The sequence below is a fragment of the Danio rerio genome, chromosome 22, assembly GCF_052040795.2.
Source record: "Danio rerio strain M-AB ecotype USA chromosome 22, GRCz13ab, whole genome shotgun sequence".
NCBI lineage: Eukaryota > Metazoa > Chordata > Actinopteri > Cypriniformes > Danionidae > Danio > Danio rerio.
Window position 1 is genome coordinate 33,542,417 of NC_141042.1, and position 16,392 is coordinate 33,558,808.

At 35.7% G+C, this 16,392-nt stretch overlaps 1 protein-coding gene and 1 long non-coding RNA gene across 4 annotated transcripts; both read left to right on the top strand.

The window, feature by feature from the left end:
- Positions 1–2,924: 2,924 nt before the first annotated feature.
- Positions 2,925–6,683, top strand: LOC101883469 (uncharacterized). 3 transcript variants are annotated; one of them, XR_015522250.1, is made up of 6 exons: positions 2,925–4,055; positions 4,402–4,734; positions 4,861–5,160; positions 5,243–5,359; positions 5,509–5,571; positions 6,420–6,683. XR_015522250.1 is itself a non-coding variant. In XM_087304640.1 (6 exons), exons 1-6 carry the CDS (start codon positions 3,926–3,928, stop codon positions 6,465–6,467), a joined length of 990 nt encoding a protein of 329 aa, XP_087160766.1. In that variant the 5' UTR covers positions 2,925–3,925; the 3' UTR covers positions 6,468–6,683. The 3 variants fall into 3 exon arrangements, 2 of the variants coding, with proteins under 2 accessions (XP_087160766.1, XP_087160765.1); XM_087304640.1 differs by having other exon boundaries at positions 5,243–5,353; positions 5,504–5,571; XM_087304639.1 differs by lacking the exon at positions 6,420–6,683 and having other exon boundaries at positions 5,509–5,576.
- A 143-nt stretch (positions 6,684–6,826) lies between these two features.
- On the top strand, positions 6,827–8,572 carry LOC147838594 (uncharacterized). The gene is made up of 2 exons (XR_015522291.1): positions 6,827–7,322; positions 7,367–8,572. It is a non-coding gene; the product is annotated as an uncharacterized LOC147838594 (long non-coding RNA).
- Positions 8,573–16,392: the final 7,820 nt, after the last annotated feature.

The window sequence follows — 16,392 nt, forward strand, 5'->3', positions numbered from 1 at the left end:
CGAGGATGCACTGATGCAGACTTGAGCACCGAACTCGCTCTGGAAGTCCCAGAAGTCATTGCGACTGGAGGTGGGAAGCGCAGCATTTTATTTAGATTTATTATTAAAGTTCAGAGATATCACTTATTTACCTCAGGAGTTTCCCAAAATGAAACGGTGAAAGTAAACATTAACATGAATATCTTAATAAAGGAATAAACACATTAAGGGTTGTTTGTTTGCTGAAATTCGTATTAAAACTTGTTTTATTTATATTGTGCAGAGTATATTTATAATGTTTTTATGCAAAATATATATTTTGAAAAGGGGGGAAACAATAAATCGTTGTATGAGTTCTGTAATGTTTAAATAATTTCCATTTAAAACGCGTGAAGGTCAAATGACCATCGGGAAGATGACACGAAGACACCTGGCAAGACCGGTCTCCACAAGAACGCAAGTCCGTTCTCTGCGTTCTTGGAATTGAGAAACAGCCCCGGATTGGTTTAATGCATGTTATTCTCAAAACACTCCCATAACTCATTAAGAGAATAAGTACAACCCAGTTAGACCATGCACCTGGGTGCACAGCATATTTTTTCGTCCTTAAAATAGCAAAAGTGGATTCGGACACACCCTTAATGCTTTTTGTGCCATGTGCTTTAGACTTTACAATTAGATCATTAAAAAGAGCCCAAGACTGACATCCCAAGTTGGGAAAAGTCATTTCCGGGGGATACAGAGTTAATTTGCGGGAGGTTGCAGGAGAGTGGGTGCCTTACAAGCGAGGGGGTGGGTGGGGACCGGAGGGTTTGTGAGTGAGCGACGTAAAGTAGGTGAGAGTTTAATGTGATCATTACTGCGGCACGATCTACCGCCGCCTTTTAAAAAAAAAGAGATTGTGTTTTTTAGGTATGACCACAGTTTGCGACTATGCCGCCAGGTGTTACAAAGGGACAGGATGCGAACGGACAGAAGTGAAGTTTATTCATAAACTAATTTCGAGAGGATCACGTGCTTATGATTGACACGGCTGGCCCCGAGTCAAGGTAATGTACGAACCACCAATCAGACTATTCCTAACCCAGTGTAAATAACCAAACATCTTACCTTTAGTCATCTTCGTCTTGAAGAATCCCCCCTTCCACCCCTTTTCCTCCTCTTTTATACAGGGCAGCACGGTGGCCCAGTGGCTAGCACTGCGGCCTCACAGCAAAAAATGCCTCCGACTCAGGTATTCACCCAACCGGACACAAATTTCGTGTGGAGTTCATGTTCTCCCCATGCTTGCTTGCTCGCCCTGCAACGGGAGGCAGCTCCGGGCTCGAGGATCTTTTGAGCTCGGGGCTCTCTCCCGGGACAGCATGCCAAACTAGCTTATTACCAATCATCAGCTAAGTGTGAACTCTTGAAATAGACTATATACATTATATAATGTATTATTACATTAGCTGTAAATACTCTGCTACTTGTAAATAAAGATAAACAATAAAACAAAGCATAATTCCTTCATTAATCATTAAAAAGACAAGTAGGCTACATTATTTAAAGGAATAAAGAATAACAAATAACCTTTGGGGTGAAGTGCTTAAGTCCGCTATATTCAGCACCAAAACACTAGTTGCCATGAGATTGTGTTGGTTTGTTTAATAAAATAATAATAATCTAGCCTAAATAAAATTAAAGCGAAATATTCACCTTTTTATAGAAGCCTCTTAGTAGGAGCGTGCGAGACGTACCTGAAGAGCGGTGGGGGTGAGTTGCACACAATATACCTGAAGAGCGGTGGGGGTGAATTGTGCCGTGACCTACCTGAAGAGCGGTGGGGGTGAGTTGCGCCACGACCTACCTGAAGAGCGGTGGGGGTGAGTTGGGCGCAACACCTCATACTGCCACCTAATGGTGAAGATTGTATGTTATTACATTATAGAAAGCTGACATACTCCAAACGGTCATCTTCAATATCTCATTCATCGTCTCGTGGACTACATTATCTCATGCATAATGAGTGCGTCATTGTGAACCAGGAATAGTATTCACAGCGGTTTCCACATTTTGTACAGGATTATTCTAAATTTGATTAAATTCATAATTTTCCCTCAAAATTCTACAAATACTCCATTATGACAACATGAAAGATTTTTAATTAAATTCTTCAGCGCAGCCTTTAACATCTACAAAATGTACTTTTTAAAAATACAGTAACCCATGTTTTTCACTAATTGATATGTTTACAGAAGCAAATTTGTGCAATATTTAAATTTAGGTGAACAATGGAAAAGAGGTTCATAAAAAAGCCACAAACCAACTGAGAGAAAGAAGGTGAAAATGAAACCACTTCCTCTCGTGTCACATTTCAGTGCAGGCCCCTTAAAACACAATAAAAAATGTTTTGAAAAAAGAGATTTACTTTGGTTGTATGTACTTATAGCTGAATTTATCACAGTTGGTGGAAAATGTGCAAGTAACACTATAAAGTCTTGTTGATTATGTTCTTACTTCATAAAATAGTATCAGTATTCACTGATTAGGCAAACAAACCACACAGTTATTTTAAGTGCATTCAGATGGCTCAGATTTGACAGATTTTTTAATAATAGTGTTTTTACATTATCAAGGTTACAAGCAGAAGAAAAATATTATTGGGGGAAAGTGTTGAGTTGGAAAAAAATACTCACAAGTGGTTGCATTCAAACATAAAGCAAGTGTGAAATGACACCATTTGCTGACGATCACATCTCGCACTCAACCCTGTCTAAACCGTCACAGTGTAAAGTTCACACTACAATGAGCAAAACACTTAAAACGTGCTTTAAATTGTATTTTAAAGTGGGATTATTCAAGGAACATGCATGTTTGTGTTGAAATGTAAAATCTGAAGCAAATAGTGATCAGACATATTGTCAAGGCTGAGTTATTTTTATATATTTTTTTCTTTTGACTTTGTGTCGAGTGTTTTTATTAAAGCTGTGATCTGGTTGAATGAATGAGTTCTTGTGAGTGTGGCTATGAAGCTATTTTAGTATATCAATATCCAGAAGAGAAGAAGTTTTGAAAAATGTGGAAATACAAATGAGCAATTTGGATATTTTATATATAAAAGACAAAAGCACATTTAAAAAAGATTTGAAGGTTTTAACTTTTTTTTAGTAAATATGAAGCCACTGGAGTTAAACAGAAACCTGATGGGGTCTGAGCTTTCAATACAGCTCGAAAGCCAACTAGATGAATGTGGTTTGTTCTGGAGGCAGGACAAAGCCAACCTCATAATGTGTCTATTAATAGATGTGTGTGATTGGTTTGCATGTGAAGGATAATCCATCCAGCATAAAATTAATTCTGTTGTAAACAAAAACAGCTTTACAGTCAAATATAGGCTTGTTTAATAAAGGATGTTTAATAAAGTTCAAAGGTAAATAAATATATGCCCACGCTTTAAAAATGCAGAGTTGGTTTAATCTGTAATTTTGGCTACCGAAACCAACAGACAAACCAACAGTTGGAATAAAAGCTACAAACATTTTAAAAATAAATATGTTGTATTTTATGAAATAATTTCCCATATTTGATAAACCCAGCTTATAAACCCAGTGTATTTGCTCAATCAAGACTATCTAATTTCCCTATTTGAAATGTATGCTAAATTACTATTATATACTCCCAATGTAAACATTTAGTTACTCAAATAATAAAGAGAATAAAGAAAATAAAAGAATAATATAAAAAAAATCACAACACTTAAAGTTTAGGGTGCATACATCTTACATTTCTTACAATACTATAAGACATGCAAACACAAATCTCAGTTATAGTATTTTAATTTAAATACGAAAGTGAAAATGCGTACAACTTAGGAGTTAAATTGTGTTTTCTTCAAGTAGAAAAAAGGAAAGAAAGAAAGACTAACCATGCAATAGTTATACAAAGAAAGGAGAAAAAAACGGATATGCGCTTGTGCGCGTTCACGCGACAGTATCCTGTCAATGAATCAGAAGCGACGTCTGTTTATACAGAGCTGCTGACGAAAATGAGGTTCGTTTTAATTTTATTGCGTTTACGGCTGTGGCATTTGGATGGTAAGTTATTTTGTTTTATATTCAAATGTATTATAGCACTGCGAGTTAATACTTAGCCTATTAAAAACAGGAATTGCGTAAAACACGAAGATGGAAATTAGGAACGTACAGTTAATAGGGTTTGCGCGTAAGCAATGTTCTGGGGCTGCCTGATTTTAATGAGGAGAAATAACAATATACTATAATACTATTAATACTATATTAGATCGTAGGCTATAAGATATTTATTATTTTAACGAGTTTGTTCAGTTCATTCTTTTTTTGTCTGCGTTCATGAACTGTTCTCAGATCACTCCAGCATTTAGAAAACAAGTATTCAGAAAGTTTATGAATGACTGTGTTTTAGGTGTGTTTGGTGCTGATGAAGATGAAATGAAGACTTTGTCTGTAACGGAGGGGGATTCAGTCATTCTACACACTGGTGTTGCTGAAATGAGAAATATTACTGTGTTACAGTGGATGTTTGGACCTGAAAACCCAGATATTATTATTGCTGAACTCAACCGAGAGGCGATGATTAATAATGTTTCTGATGAGAGATTTAGAGACAGAGTGAAGATGGACAATCAGACAGGATCTCTGACCTTCACAAACATCAGAAGCACAGACACTGGACTTTATAAAGTAGAAATCAGCACAAATCCAGAAGCAGAAAAAATGTTCCGAGTTACTGTCAGTGGTGAGCAGTAAAGTTTGCTGTGCTTTATACAGAGCTGTGTTTTGACGATACATCTGAAAGCTTATTAATCTCCTAACCCTGTCCCTAAGTGAACTTAAAGTTTGACTGATTTGTCTTCACCCTCAGCTTTTCTATCTGCTCCTGTCATCATCAGAAACACTTCTAAATGCTCTTCATCTGAAGGTCCGTCAGTCTCTCACTGTGCGCTGCTGTGTTCAGTGGTGAATGTGAGTGCTGTGAGTCTCTCCTGGTACAAAGGAAACAGTTTAATCTCCAGCATCAGTGTGTTTAATGTCAGCATCCGTCTCTCTTTACCTCTGGAGCTGCAATATGAGGATAACAACACCTACAGCTGTGTGATCAACAACACTATCAGCAACAAGACTGAACACCTGGACATCAGACAACATTGTCAGCCATGTGCAGGTACATTTGTTTTTAATTACTGAGCTACATTGTTAGTTGTGTTCAGGTGAATGATTGAAAGTAGTATTTCTCTTGATTTTAGGCATTGCACCTCCTATAGGGCTGATATCTATTGCTGCTGGAACTCTGTTAGTAGTGGCTGCAGTTGCAGTGTTTTGTATTTGCAGGAAATGTAGAATAAATTACAAAGAAGGCAAGTGTACATTTGCCACATTTGTAAAAAAAACAAAAAACAAAATAATATATATATATATATATATATATATATATATATATATATATATATATATATATATATATGATGAAAGAGAATCTAATACATCTGTCATTATTGTTAAAAAAGGCCAGGTTCCTGAAGAAGAGATAACCTATGCTGAGCCAACGTTCTGTAAAAGGAATGCTCTAATAATGGTAAGAAAAACGTCTCTTTATAATGTTTTTATACTTGTGCACTTTAAATCTCCATGACATCAGTGACTTGTGGTCATTTGTGAGATCATATGATTATTGTAGCATATATAGGAAAGCAGCTTTTGTTTTATAGTGTTTTTAAATTAACATTTGTCTGCTTGACACTAAACGAAGACCAACTTTAAAATAAAAATAATTTTATGGCATCTTATTGACCTTATTCTCCAGGCACGAGCAGACGCAGCCATTAGAATCTATTCGGCTTGAGACTTGCGGTTGCACTTCCATTGATATTTAGACTTTAAAAATGACTCGTTCTGTTGCTTGATGTTGCAAACTGATTTTTTTATATTATATTATTCTACTTTTATGTATAGTCATGAACACACTTGCTTGCAGAGCAAGTAGCGTTTATTGATCCTAGTCATTTCTCCCATAGGCAACTGAATTGGAAGTTCTAAAACAATCACAAAAATGAATGCACTTTAGCATTGAAGAATAAGGTCAATACATCCTAATACAATTTAATTTACTGTGGGACTAAATTAGTGATCAGAAAAGGCGCACAATAAACCTTTTACCTTGGCTTTCCACATTTTTCCAGACAAAGAAATGAGCTAATTTTAGAAAAATGCAATTAATTGCAAAATGATTAATGAATGTAATAATGTATGTATAAAAATTATATTGTAAATAATCCTATTTGCAAAGCTCTTTCTGTACTGGAGTGAAATTAATTTTACAGATGATTATCTAGGTTTATTGGAAACAGTGGCTATGCCAAATTTTTTGTGTGAATTAATACAAATCAAGTCACAGTTACTGTGTTATATGTGTTTTCCCCCCAGAGAGTTAAACAAGAAGATGATTTGGTGTATGCCGGAATTGTGAGATGATTGCATTCTGATTCCTCATTAAATTTTTTTATTTCAACAGTTTCTCTTTTTTGACAATTGTGACTGTCTTTTTATTTCTGGAAGCTTTGAAATTGTTGCTGTTGGATTATGGGAGTAATTCAAGCTTTAAAATGACTGCTTTTGTTTAAAATATACAGTATCAGTGTCACTTGACTAGATCAGTTTACACTGTCTAATTTAAAATTGTTAACAATTTATTATTTTAATAATATAATAATATAATATAATAATATATAATATATTATGTTAACAATTTATTATTTATACAATTGCTTTGTTAACAAAGCAATTCTGATTGTGCCCTATCCCACTCTAATTTAATAATACAAAAAAAAAAACCCTCTAAAACCTAAATCAACCAAAACGATTATTAAGCAGTACGTTTTTTATGGAGGGGACAAAAAATGCATATTCTCAAATTGCAAGAAAATGAATTAATACATTTTTCTTAGCGGCTTTGTCCCTTATTAATAAGGGGCACTAAAGTGGAATGAACCGCCAACTATTCCAGCATATGTTTTACACAGACCTTCCAGAAATGCCAACTGACTCAGCCGGGACTGGAACCAGTTGACCTTCTTGCTGTTAGTGTCACGATTACCAGCGATTGTAATTTCACAGATCGCTGAACTTCTTTCACAACAACCATGGACTACAAATCTGACATTTCTGGACTACATTTTCATACATGCACTCTGCTCATACTCACACATGCTTCCTCATCTAGACTGATTACACTCGCACCACCTGAGGATTGTCAGAGACTGATTGCACACACTGTTTAAGCTACACACTCACTCAAGGCTGATTTATACTTCTGCGTCAAACGCCTGCGTATGCTACGGCGCTGACGCATAGCCCTTCGCCGTGGCCGTCAGCGTCGCTGACGTGCACCTCTCAAAAATTGTAACTACACGTCGCAACGACGCGTAGCGCAAGCTCTGTGATTGGTCGGCTTGGTAGCGCTGGCAAGTCTGGGTGGGACCGAGAGCCGTGTGAATGGCGCGAGCTGGACGTGAGCCCAATGGAGCGATTGTTTACAAGTGTGGAGTCCCGAGAAGGAGCACCTGATGGAAAGTTTTGTTTTGTGTTTACCTCATAGTTAAAGTTGTTGCACGTCCGCCGGTTCCTGCCTCAAAATGAGCGAGTTTGAGCCACTTGTACATCCAGGAAGTATTCAGGAAAAGCAAAACAGCAGAGAAGAAACTCGACACAGAGGAACATTTACACCTCACTGCCCACTAGCGTTTCGGAAGTGTTAATGCAGACCAACAGAGACAGCGCGCAGAAGTATAAATGCACAGCTACGCGCGTTGCATGCGCCGTGGGTCACGCCGGTCACTTGACGCAGAAGTATAAACCAGGCTTCATTTAGTTTGCTGAGTCTTGTTTACTGTAAGTAGCACTACAACGCGTTTTCCTTGTCTTGTTTCTCCATGTTTTGACCTCTGTTATGAAGGGGAGTGACACAAACAACAGAAGTAGGATTCAAACACAGGTTTAATCAGAGGTCAGACAAGCAATGGTCAATACAGGTGCAAACAGGTGTATACAGGCAGTCCAGAATCGAAGTCAAATAACAGGCGAGAGGTCAGAAGGCAGGCGGCAAACAAGGACAAAAGAATAAACTAGGCTCAGGTCAAAACACGGAGAAACAAGACAAGGAAAACACGTTGTAGTGCTACTTACAGTAAACAAGACTGGGCAAACCGAATAAGTGAGTGTGTAGCTTAAATAGTGTGTGCAATCAATCTCTGACAATCCTCAGGTGTAATCGGTCTAGATGAGGAAGCATGTGTGAGTGTGAGCGGAGTGCATGTATGAAAATGTAGTCCAGAAATGACAGATTTGTAGTCCATGGTTATTGTGAAAGAAGTCCAGCAATCTATGAAATACGATCGCTGGTAATCGTGACAGTTAGGCAACAGTGCTAACCACTGAGCCACCGTGCTGCCCAAATAGCAAGAAATTAGCTTTTTCACATATTCTTTATGAACATTATATCTTCCTGCATTAATGTAATGCATTCATTCATTCATTCATTTTCTTTTTGGCTTAGTCCTTTTATTAATCTGGGGTTGCCACAGCGGAATGAACCGCCTAATGTAATGTAATGTAATGTAATCAAATTTTTTAATTTAATGTCATATCAGCAACCAAGGCTATTTTAATGGGATGAACATTTCATTTATAAATGTACAATTAAATACAACAAATAAATTATAACAATTATCAAATAAGATATTTTTTTGTGTTAATTCATGATTAACATTTTTTTTCCTGGTTTCACTTTGTTAAAAATGTTTTTAAGAGAGTTCATTTAATTAAAAAATGCCTTCTGAAATCATTAAAACAGGACAGTCCAGTAAAATGTGTTTTACAGTAAGGGGAATTGTGCAGGAAAAAACATTGTAGAGTGTTTATCTTTAAGCAAAAAAAAACATGGGTTAATCTTGTACTGTATGTCCAACGACATCTGGTAAAACTCACTTGATCAAATCTTAAAATGTATTTAAACTCTGAGATTTCAGGTTGTATTTCATACAATTTATTATTGTTCAATGCATCCCACTACTGTTGCTTCTTCCTGTAGTATGATAGATGTCTGTTTGTGAAAGAAGAACAAAGTTTCACCAATGGCTGGCGTTGACACACCTATGAGGACTTATGAAGTAACCACAAAAAGTGTTACTAAAGTGATTACGAAAGGTTATTTACAACATTTTGACCTTCAATCCATAGCCTCTGCAAACAGTCATGAGCATCTTCATGACAAATTGTAATTATGATAATATTATAATTATTATAATAAGAACCTATCTTATCTTAGGTCCTAAGATATGGTGCTTTAAAATTATGATTTTCCCTTATTACAGAAGCAAAACTTGATTTAGGATTATCCTATTTTACAAAAACCATATTTAATCTCTAGGTAGGACATTTTAAACTGTGTCATCAAGTTTGACAAATCACCATCAGGTCAGGTCTGTTACCAATCAATCAACACTCTGACAGCTGCTAATAAGTTATGAGCCTAAAAATAATAGAGAAAAACTGGCAAGAATTTAATTTCAAAACAGAAAATGTAATGTATTGCTAGCCAAGCTTTTTTTTTTTTAAATGAAGGCACCATGTGCTTACTCAAGCCACCTCACTAATAAACGTCTTATAATCATATTGTGATCCACAATGGCCTGTGCATTAAATGCATAAAAACCCTTGTGGCAGACACACTGCCTTAAATTCGCCACTAGGGGTCTTCATTGTAAAGAGAGAGAGATCTATTCATTCATTCATTTTCTTGTCGGCTTAGTCTCTTTATTGATCCGGGATCGCCACAGCGGAACAAACCGCCAACATATCCAGCAAGTTTTTACGCAGCGGATGCCCTTCCAGCTGCAACCCATCTCTGGGAAACATCCACACATACACTCATACCCTACGGACAATTTAGCCTACCCAATTCACCTGTACCGCATGACTTTGGACTGTGGGGGAGCACCCGGAGGAAACCCACGCGAAGGCAGGGAGAACATGCAAACTCCACACAGAAACGCCAGCTGAGCCGAGGTTCGAACCTTCTTGCTGTGAGGCAGCAGCACTACCTACTGCGTCACTGCCTCGCCGAGAGAGAGATCTAGTAGACCTATAACTCCTGCCATTATGCTTGTTTGTACATTAGTTTGAATTTAAATAGTTAAAAGCTCAAAAGCATCTGTTGTTAGCGTCTCTTGTTAAAAGCATCTGTTGTTAAAATATTTAGGAACTGCTTCTTTTTTGCGGGCGGCGCAGTGGGTAGCACATTCGCCTCACAGCAAGAAGGTCGCTGGTTCGATCCTCGGCTCAGTTGCCTTTCTGTGTGGAGTTTGCATGTTCTCCCTGCATTCGCGTGGGTTTCCTCCGGGTGCTCCGGTTTCCCCCACAGTCCAAAGACATGCAGTACAGGTGAATTGGGTAGGCTAAATTGTCCGTAGTGTATGAGTGTATGAGTGTGTGTGTGTAGGGATGTTTCCCAGAGATGGGTTGCGGCTGGAAGGGCATCTGCTGCGTAAAAACTTGCTGGATAAGTTGGTGGTTCATTCCGCTGTGGCGACCCCGGATTAATAAGGGGACTAAGCCGACAAGAAATGAATGAATGAATGCTTCTTTTTTGCAGTTTGCTAAGGAAGTACTGACAGTGTTATTTTTTTTGACAGACATCATTAAATGCTCACTATTTTGCCTGCAGTATATTGAACATGCTCATAACTGTTTGCTAGGGCTGTATGGATTAAAGGTAGTTTTGTTAAAAATAATGTGCCATATCAGACCTGTAATCAGCCTGGTAAAAGTGGTGGTTCTTTTTTCCTCAAAAAGTGGAGCTTTTTGCAGATATATACTTCGTTTAATTAGGAGATTTAAATACTGCATTTTAGTGACATTTTAAGCACTATTTTAGCTGGATTAGCTTGTTGGATGGTCATCATAAACACACTTTTTAATACCAAAAATATTTCCTAAAGTTTTATAATGAAGAAATGTGAAATAACACTTATTTTTAAAATACAAATGTTACATCATACATCATTAGAAAAAATAGGAATCTGTTAAATTTTTTAATTTAAAAAATGTTGTCTATTGTCATTTATCAGTTAAATAACAAACTGGCCAGCAGATTCAACTGTTCTCAGTCAGAATTTGGCCATTTAAAAAAAATAAAATTAAAAATTAAAATATACTACTAATAATATTAATATAGAGCCTAATTTTTTCTAGACTCTCTTGTAAAAAGTACATTTGAAAATTCATGGAAAACAAAAATCACCAAAATAGTAGGCTATTCAAATCAGTTTCAATATGGGAACTTTTTGTTGCTTCACACCTTTTTATTGCTCATTTTTTGTTTCAAGAATAAGGTCCAAGATTCAGAAGTAAGCTACCTGTAAAATGTTTTCTCTGTTTAAAAACAATACAATAGTGAAAGATTTCTTCTCTTACAATAGATTGTAAAATTAAAATTGTTAGCATTGGCCAAAACGGATTAGCTGAAGTCACACCAACAGAGGATTTTGCTCTTATTGAGGATTTTTTGGGATATTTTCCCTATTTATAATTGGCATAGCAGTCAAGATAGGACAAATGAGCTCATGTATTGGTCAAATTCTGGATCCTCACTGCATGCTATAGAAGTAAATTTGGTTTTATATCCGCACATTTGTTAATTTAGCAGTTTCTATTTTGGGTACCATGTTACCTTGAATAATTGATTGGAATTAGCATGCAAGTATGACTTCTAAACAACATTAACACTATCTAATTCACTGTGAACAATGTACTTTTATAGTCATTTGCTGTTATTATGATTTCCCCATTTAGAATTTGCAAAGAATACTTTTCTGAAATTATATTATTAAGGAGAATGTCTAAATATCCGAATATAAAACCAACTTTACCTCTTTGCATGCTCAGAATCAAAATTCTGTTTTTGTAGTATTGTATGTTTAAATCACTATGGATCGGCTAATAATGAATATGTACACATGGTTTTTGAGATTAAAAAAGAGATTTGTAGTAAGTGAAATGAAAACGTCCATATGAAAATGTTTCAAATACATGTTTTGTGAGCGATTTCATGTGTTTTTAACATGCGAAGCTCATGGGGCAGTCATGGTTTTTCAGTAAAGATTCATAGAAGTGTAACCCCGCTGGTCCTACATCACCCAACCCGCTCTGAGCTGGTATCAAACCTGCAACCTTCCGCATAGGAGTCAATTGCTCTACAAAGGAGGTTACAGACTATGACCTCTAGCATCTGTCGCTAGAGCACCTTTAGAGGTCAGAGTAGTGAGGTTTACCTGCACAGCCATTACTGTCACATCCGTCAGTGACCACCTGAGGGCGCTTTAGTGCATCAAGACTCAAGGCACTACAGCGTCCCAGAAAGACTACAATTCCATACATACCACATGCATACACCGGAACACATACACTGAACTGTCATCACATCTGTTCTATGTTACCGTTGATTATCTGGATTATATATTCCATCATTCCACCATTGTTTGTTATCGCGTCGTTGTCTTCCTTGTCCGAGTATCCAGTAAGTCTAGTATTCCGAGTTTGTTATTCTGATCTTGTTCTTGTATTTTGCCTTAGTCTAGTTCGTGTGTTATTTGTCTCGTATTTCTAGTTAAGTTTAGTTGTTTGAGTTTGTTATTCCTGAGCCTCGTCTCTGATTTAGTTTCTGGTTTTGTCGTTTATTTGTTTCTTTGTATTCTGATCACCATGTTTGTTGCACTGTAAATAAATAATCTGCACTTGGATTCGCACCTTTTTGTTTCTTGTTTTGATCACGCTAAAACGTGACACATTACTAGCTGGCCTCTGCTACAGAAGCACAGTATGAATATTAGACTATAATGAATCGATGACAAAGATTTGTATTTTACATTTCTTAAAAGCCCAGCTGATCAGTTCATGTCGTGCAGGCAATTCTACTAAAGCTAAGCAGTAAAGGTAAAAGTGAATTTGCACCTTTTTAGGATGGCACCAAAATGCAATGCTCATTTACAGAACACAATCTTTTTTAGGTATATGAAGTTTAAGGCTTGAATTCAGGTTAAGACATGCAGAGTCAGTGGGTGCACTGAATATAAATGCCATCAGTTTGATGTGAGTGGGTTGTCAACAAATGTAATTTGTCAAACAGAGATGTGATGTGTGCTCGATTTGGCTTGTTAAAGAATTCTGGATCTGTAGCAAACATTTGACAGCAAAGACTATATGTCCTGCTTAGAGGAAATACAACTGTCTAATGAACAGAAAGAAAAAAAAACTTGAACAAGGATTTCCTCCAATAGTAAGGTGTTAATCTTCCTAATCTTGTGTGAGGCAAATCTACAGGATCAGGCCACTCTAACCATGGGTTTTTGAAGATCACTTGACAATTCATGACGACTCCAAGGCTCCTAGCACTTTTAAAAGTTGTTTTGGTTGTTGTGTCTATTTTTTGAAAGAGAAATTGTGATTCTATCTTGGGTTTGCTGGATATATTTGCCTCCATATTTATGCTTGTCTGTCTCTGCCACTGTTTTTGAGTATTTATCGCCACCTTGTGGCTGAATACAGAGGTTAGTTGTTCAGTTGGTCCAGCTTTTTTGATTATGTCACGTTTGACTTTATTTAAAGAATACATAAAATATTACAGCAAATTTTAACATTTAATGGCAGGTAACCGTCTAGTAAAAGGAATAAAGTATATCCAGGTGGTTGTTTTTGCAGAATAAATCCTTTCCCTTTAGGCTGTCAATAAGCCTGTAGGGTTTTGTATGCAATAACAACTGTCTGGATGTGCTTTATTCTATACATACATATGGATGATATAATTAAGTTTTTATGATTTTTTATAATATATATAACAAAAAAATAAAAATGATAACCATCATTAAGTTTTAATGTTTTTCTAAAAAACAAAAACAATAATTACATTGTTCAGAGGAAAATAAGATTTTACCTTTATTTGTGCATGTGTTGCATTATAAATCTGGTTTAGATTAGGTTTTATTTTGAAAGTATTATAACACAACATTCAAAATTATAAATGCAACTGAAAAAGTCATAAAGTCTTTGAGATTTCCTTAGCCATGTCAAATCATCACATTCAGATGCACACAACAAACATACCTTAATAATAGAAAACCAAATGCCATTACCTGTATATTACACAAATTATTGATCTTGAATTTACAGAGTAAGCTACTGCTTTAACTATGTATGCAGAATAGTTTTTGTCATAATTTATGTTTAACATATCATCAAGGTAACATCTTAACTGTACCATATATCCCTCTAGAATAATAATGAAAGTGCCTAGATTAATAGTGTTAAATCTGCACAGTAGTTTGTAGAGCATATGATTTTTTTTACAATGTAATAAAACATAGTTTTATACATATAATAACAACAAAAGAGTGGCCAGCACATTACGCTGCAGAACAAAAGTTGAGTTTTTACCCATGATGGTTATGTTTAAGTACTTTTTCTAAAAACAAAATTAAACATTCTCATATGAAATAGCCAAAAATCAGGTAGCAATTCCCATGTGTAACACTTGACAATTTTTATTATTATGATATTTAACTATTGTGATCAAATGATCATGCTTCTTATTAGTGTTTGTTATCAGCTATGTACATTTGGGTTTTATTTATATCTCATTTTGTTAAATTTCAACATTTATTGCATAATTTTAGTGTCACATTTGTAAAATGTGTGTTTGAATCAGTGCATTCATCTTTTATAAATTGGTATTTACCTAAGCTCATAAAAATTCCCCATTTGAGTGCAGTTGATTTCTTTATGTGTCTCTTTTATCTATAATATTATATTTTCAAATGCGTCTACTAAATTTTTTTAACGGGGAAGCTCGCTATTATTTTTCCCAACCCTCTCCATTTACCCGGGCTTGGTACCGGCAGATAAAAAATCAACTTTGGCTGGATTTACTGCAAATCAAACGCAGCTGGGGTCGTCAGAATGTTTTTGTAAAAATATTTTTTAAAAATGTAAAAACTTTGACAAACCAGGCAATTATTTACATTGTTACAAATGACACACACTTAAAAAGTGTTGTGAAATGTAAAGTGAAAAGTTCAGATGCAAAAACCTCCATGTACCATCTAAAATTCTTTTCCAAAATGAGCATTTTTTTCTTAGCCACTTAAACTCTGCTGCTATTTGGGGATTTCCGTCTGGATTTTGCCTACCCAAATTTAAAAGCTTCCCAAATCCACATAAAAAGGTTTAAATGCAAAAATTTGGTCTCATTTTAAAGAAATTTGAATTTTCATAAAACACTATTGAAAGTGTTTAAAATAACTGTATATGTCGTCTGTGTTATAATAAACACCTAAAAAAGAGGCGCTTTTTGTATATTTTTTTATAAACTCAAATTTGAAAGTGTACCTTTTAGGTTCTGTGTGGTCTAGGGTGCTGTAATTATTTAGGTGGTTCCTGCACATGTCTGTAATCATAGGAAAAAAGAAAAATGTCTCTACCATAATCTATGCAAAAGTTATTGTATTCCGACTGATGAGAGGTGCTGTACAAGCCACAGAGACCGATCCTTGTTTACATATTTCACTATTCTTTTGTTTGATCAAACATAATTCACTGTGTTTGGACCACATCAGACATATAAAAGGATTACTTATGCACATCACCTCAAAAACAGAGGAGAATGGCCCTGAAGGGCACAGCATAAGGTAAGAGATGACAGCTGTCTGTGCTATCTGGGGCTGCTTATTGATCATGAATGTATTGTTTACATTTCTGCGCCATGGAAACACCACAATTCATTCAACTATTGTTTGGCATATGAATATTATTCAGTAAAAAGAATGCTAGAACTGTATGAGCACCGGCAAGAGCTTTCATTTGAGCTATAACTTGTACATGTGTCATATAAAAAAATATGAAAATGAACCAATGTAAAATACCTAGCTCGGGTATCCAAAATACTGTGTATTTAAGTGTAAATAACTTTTATTCAGTAAAATAAAAACCAAAGTGATGCATATGTGCATAAAATATAGATTCCACACTTTCAAAAGACAACACTTACGGGGGTCTGGTGCAATGCTAGCCCTTTAAATCTGAAAGCGAAAGTTGATGATGTCAAGGACTGCAGAGTTTAAGTGGTTAGGCTCCTGGATGTAGGTAATAATTTCACTTTTATGGTGAAGAATATTTTCATTGACTTAAAAGTAAAAAAAAAAAAAAAAAATCATTGAATGTAAACATAGAAGCCTGAGAGAAACAAATTCAGATTTGCAACTGAACTTTTCACAACTTTACAAAACTTCCATACTGACAACCACTATAATAATATTATAATAGTAAATGTGTAAAAGAGAATGTTACAAAT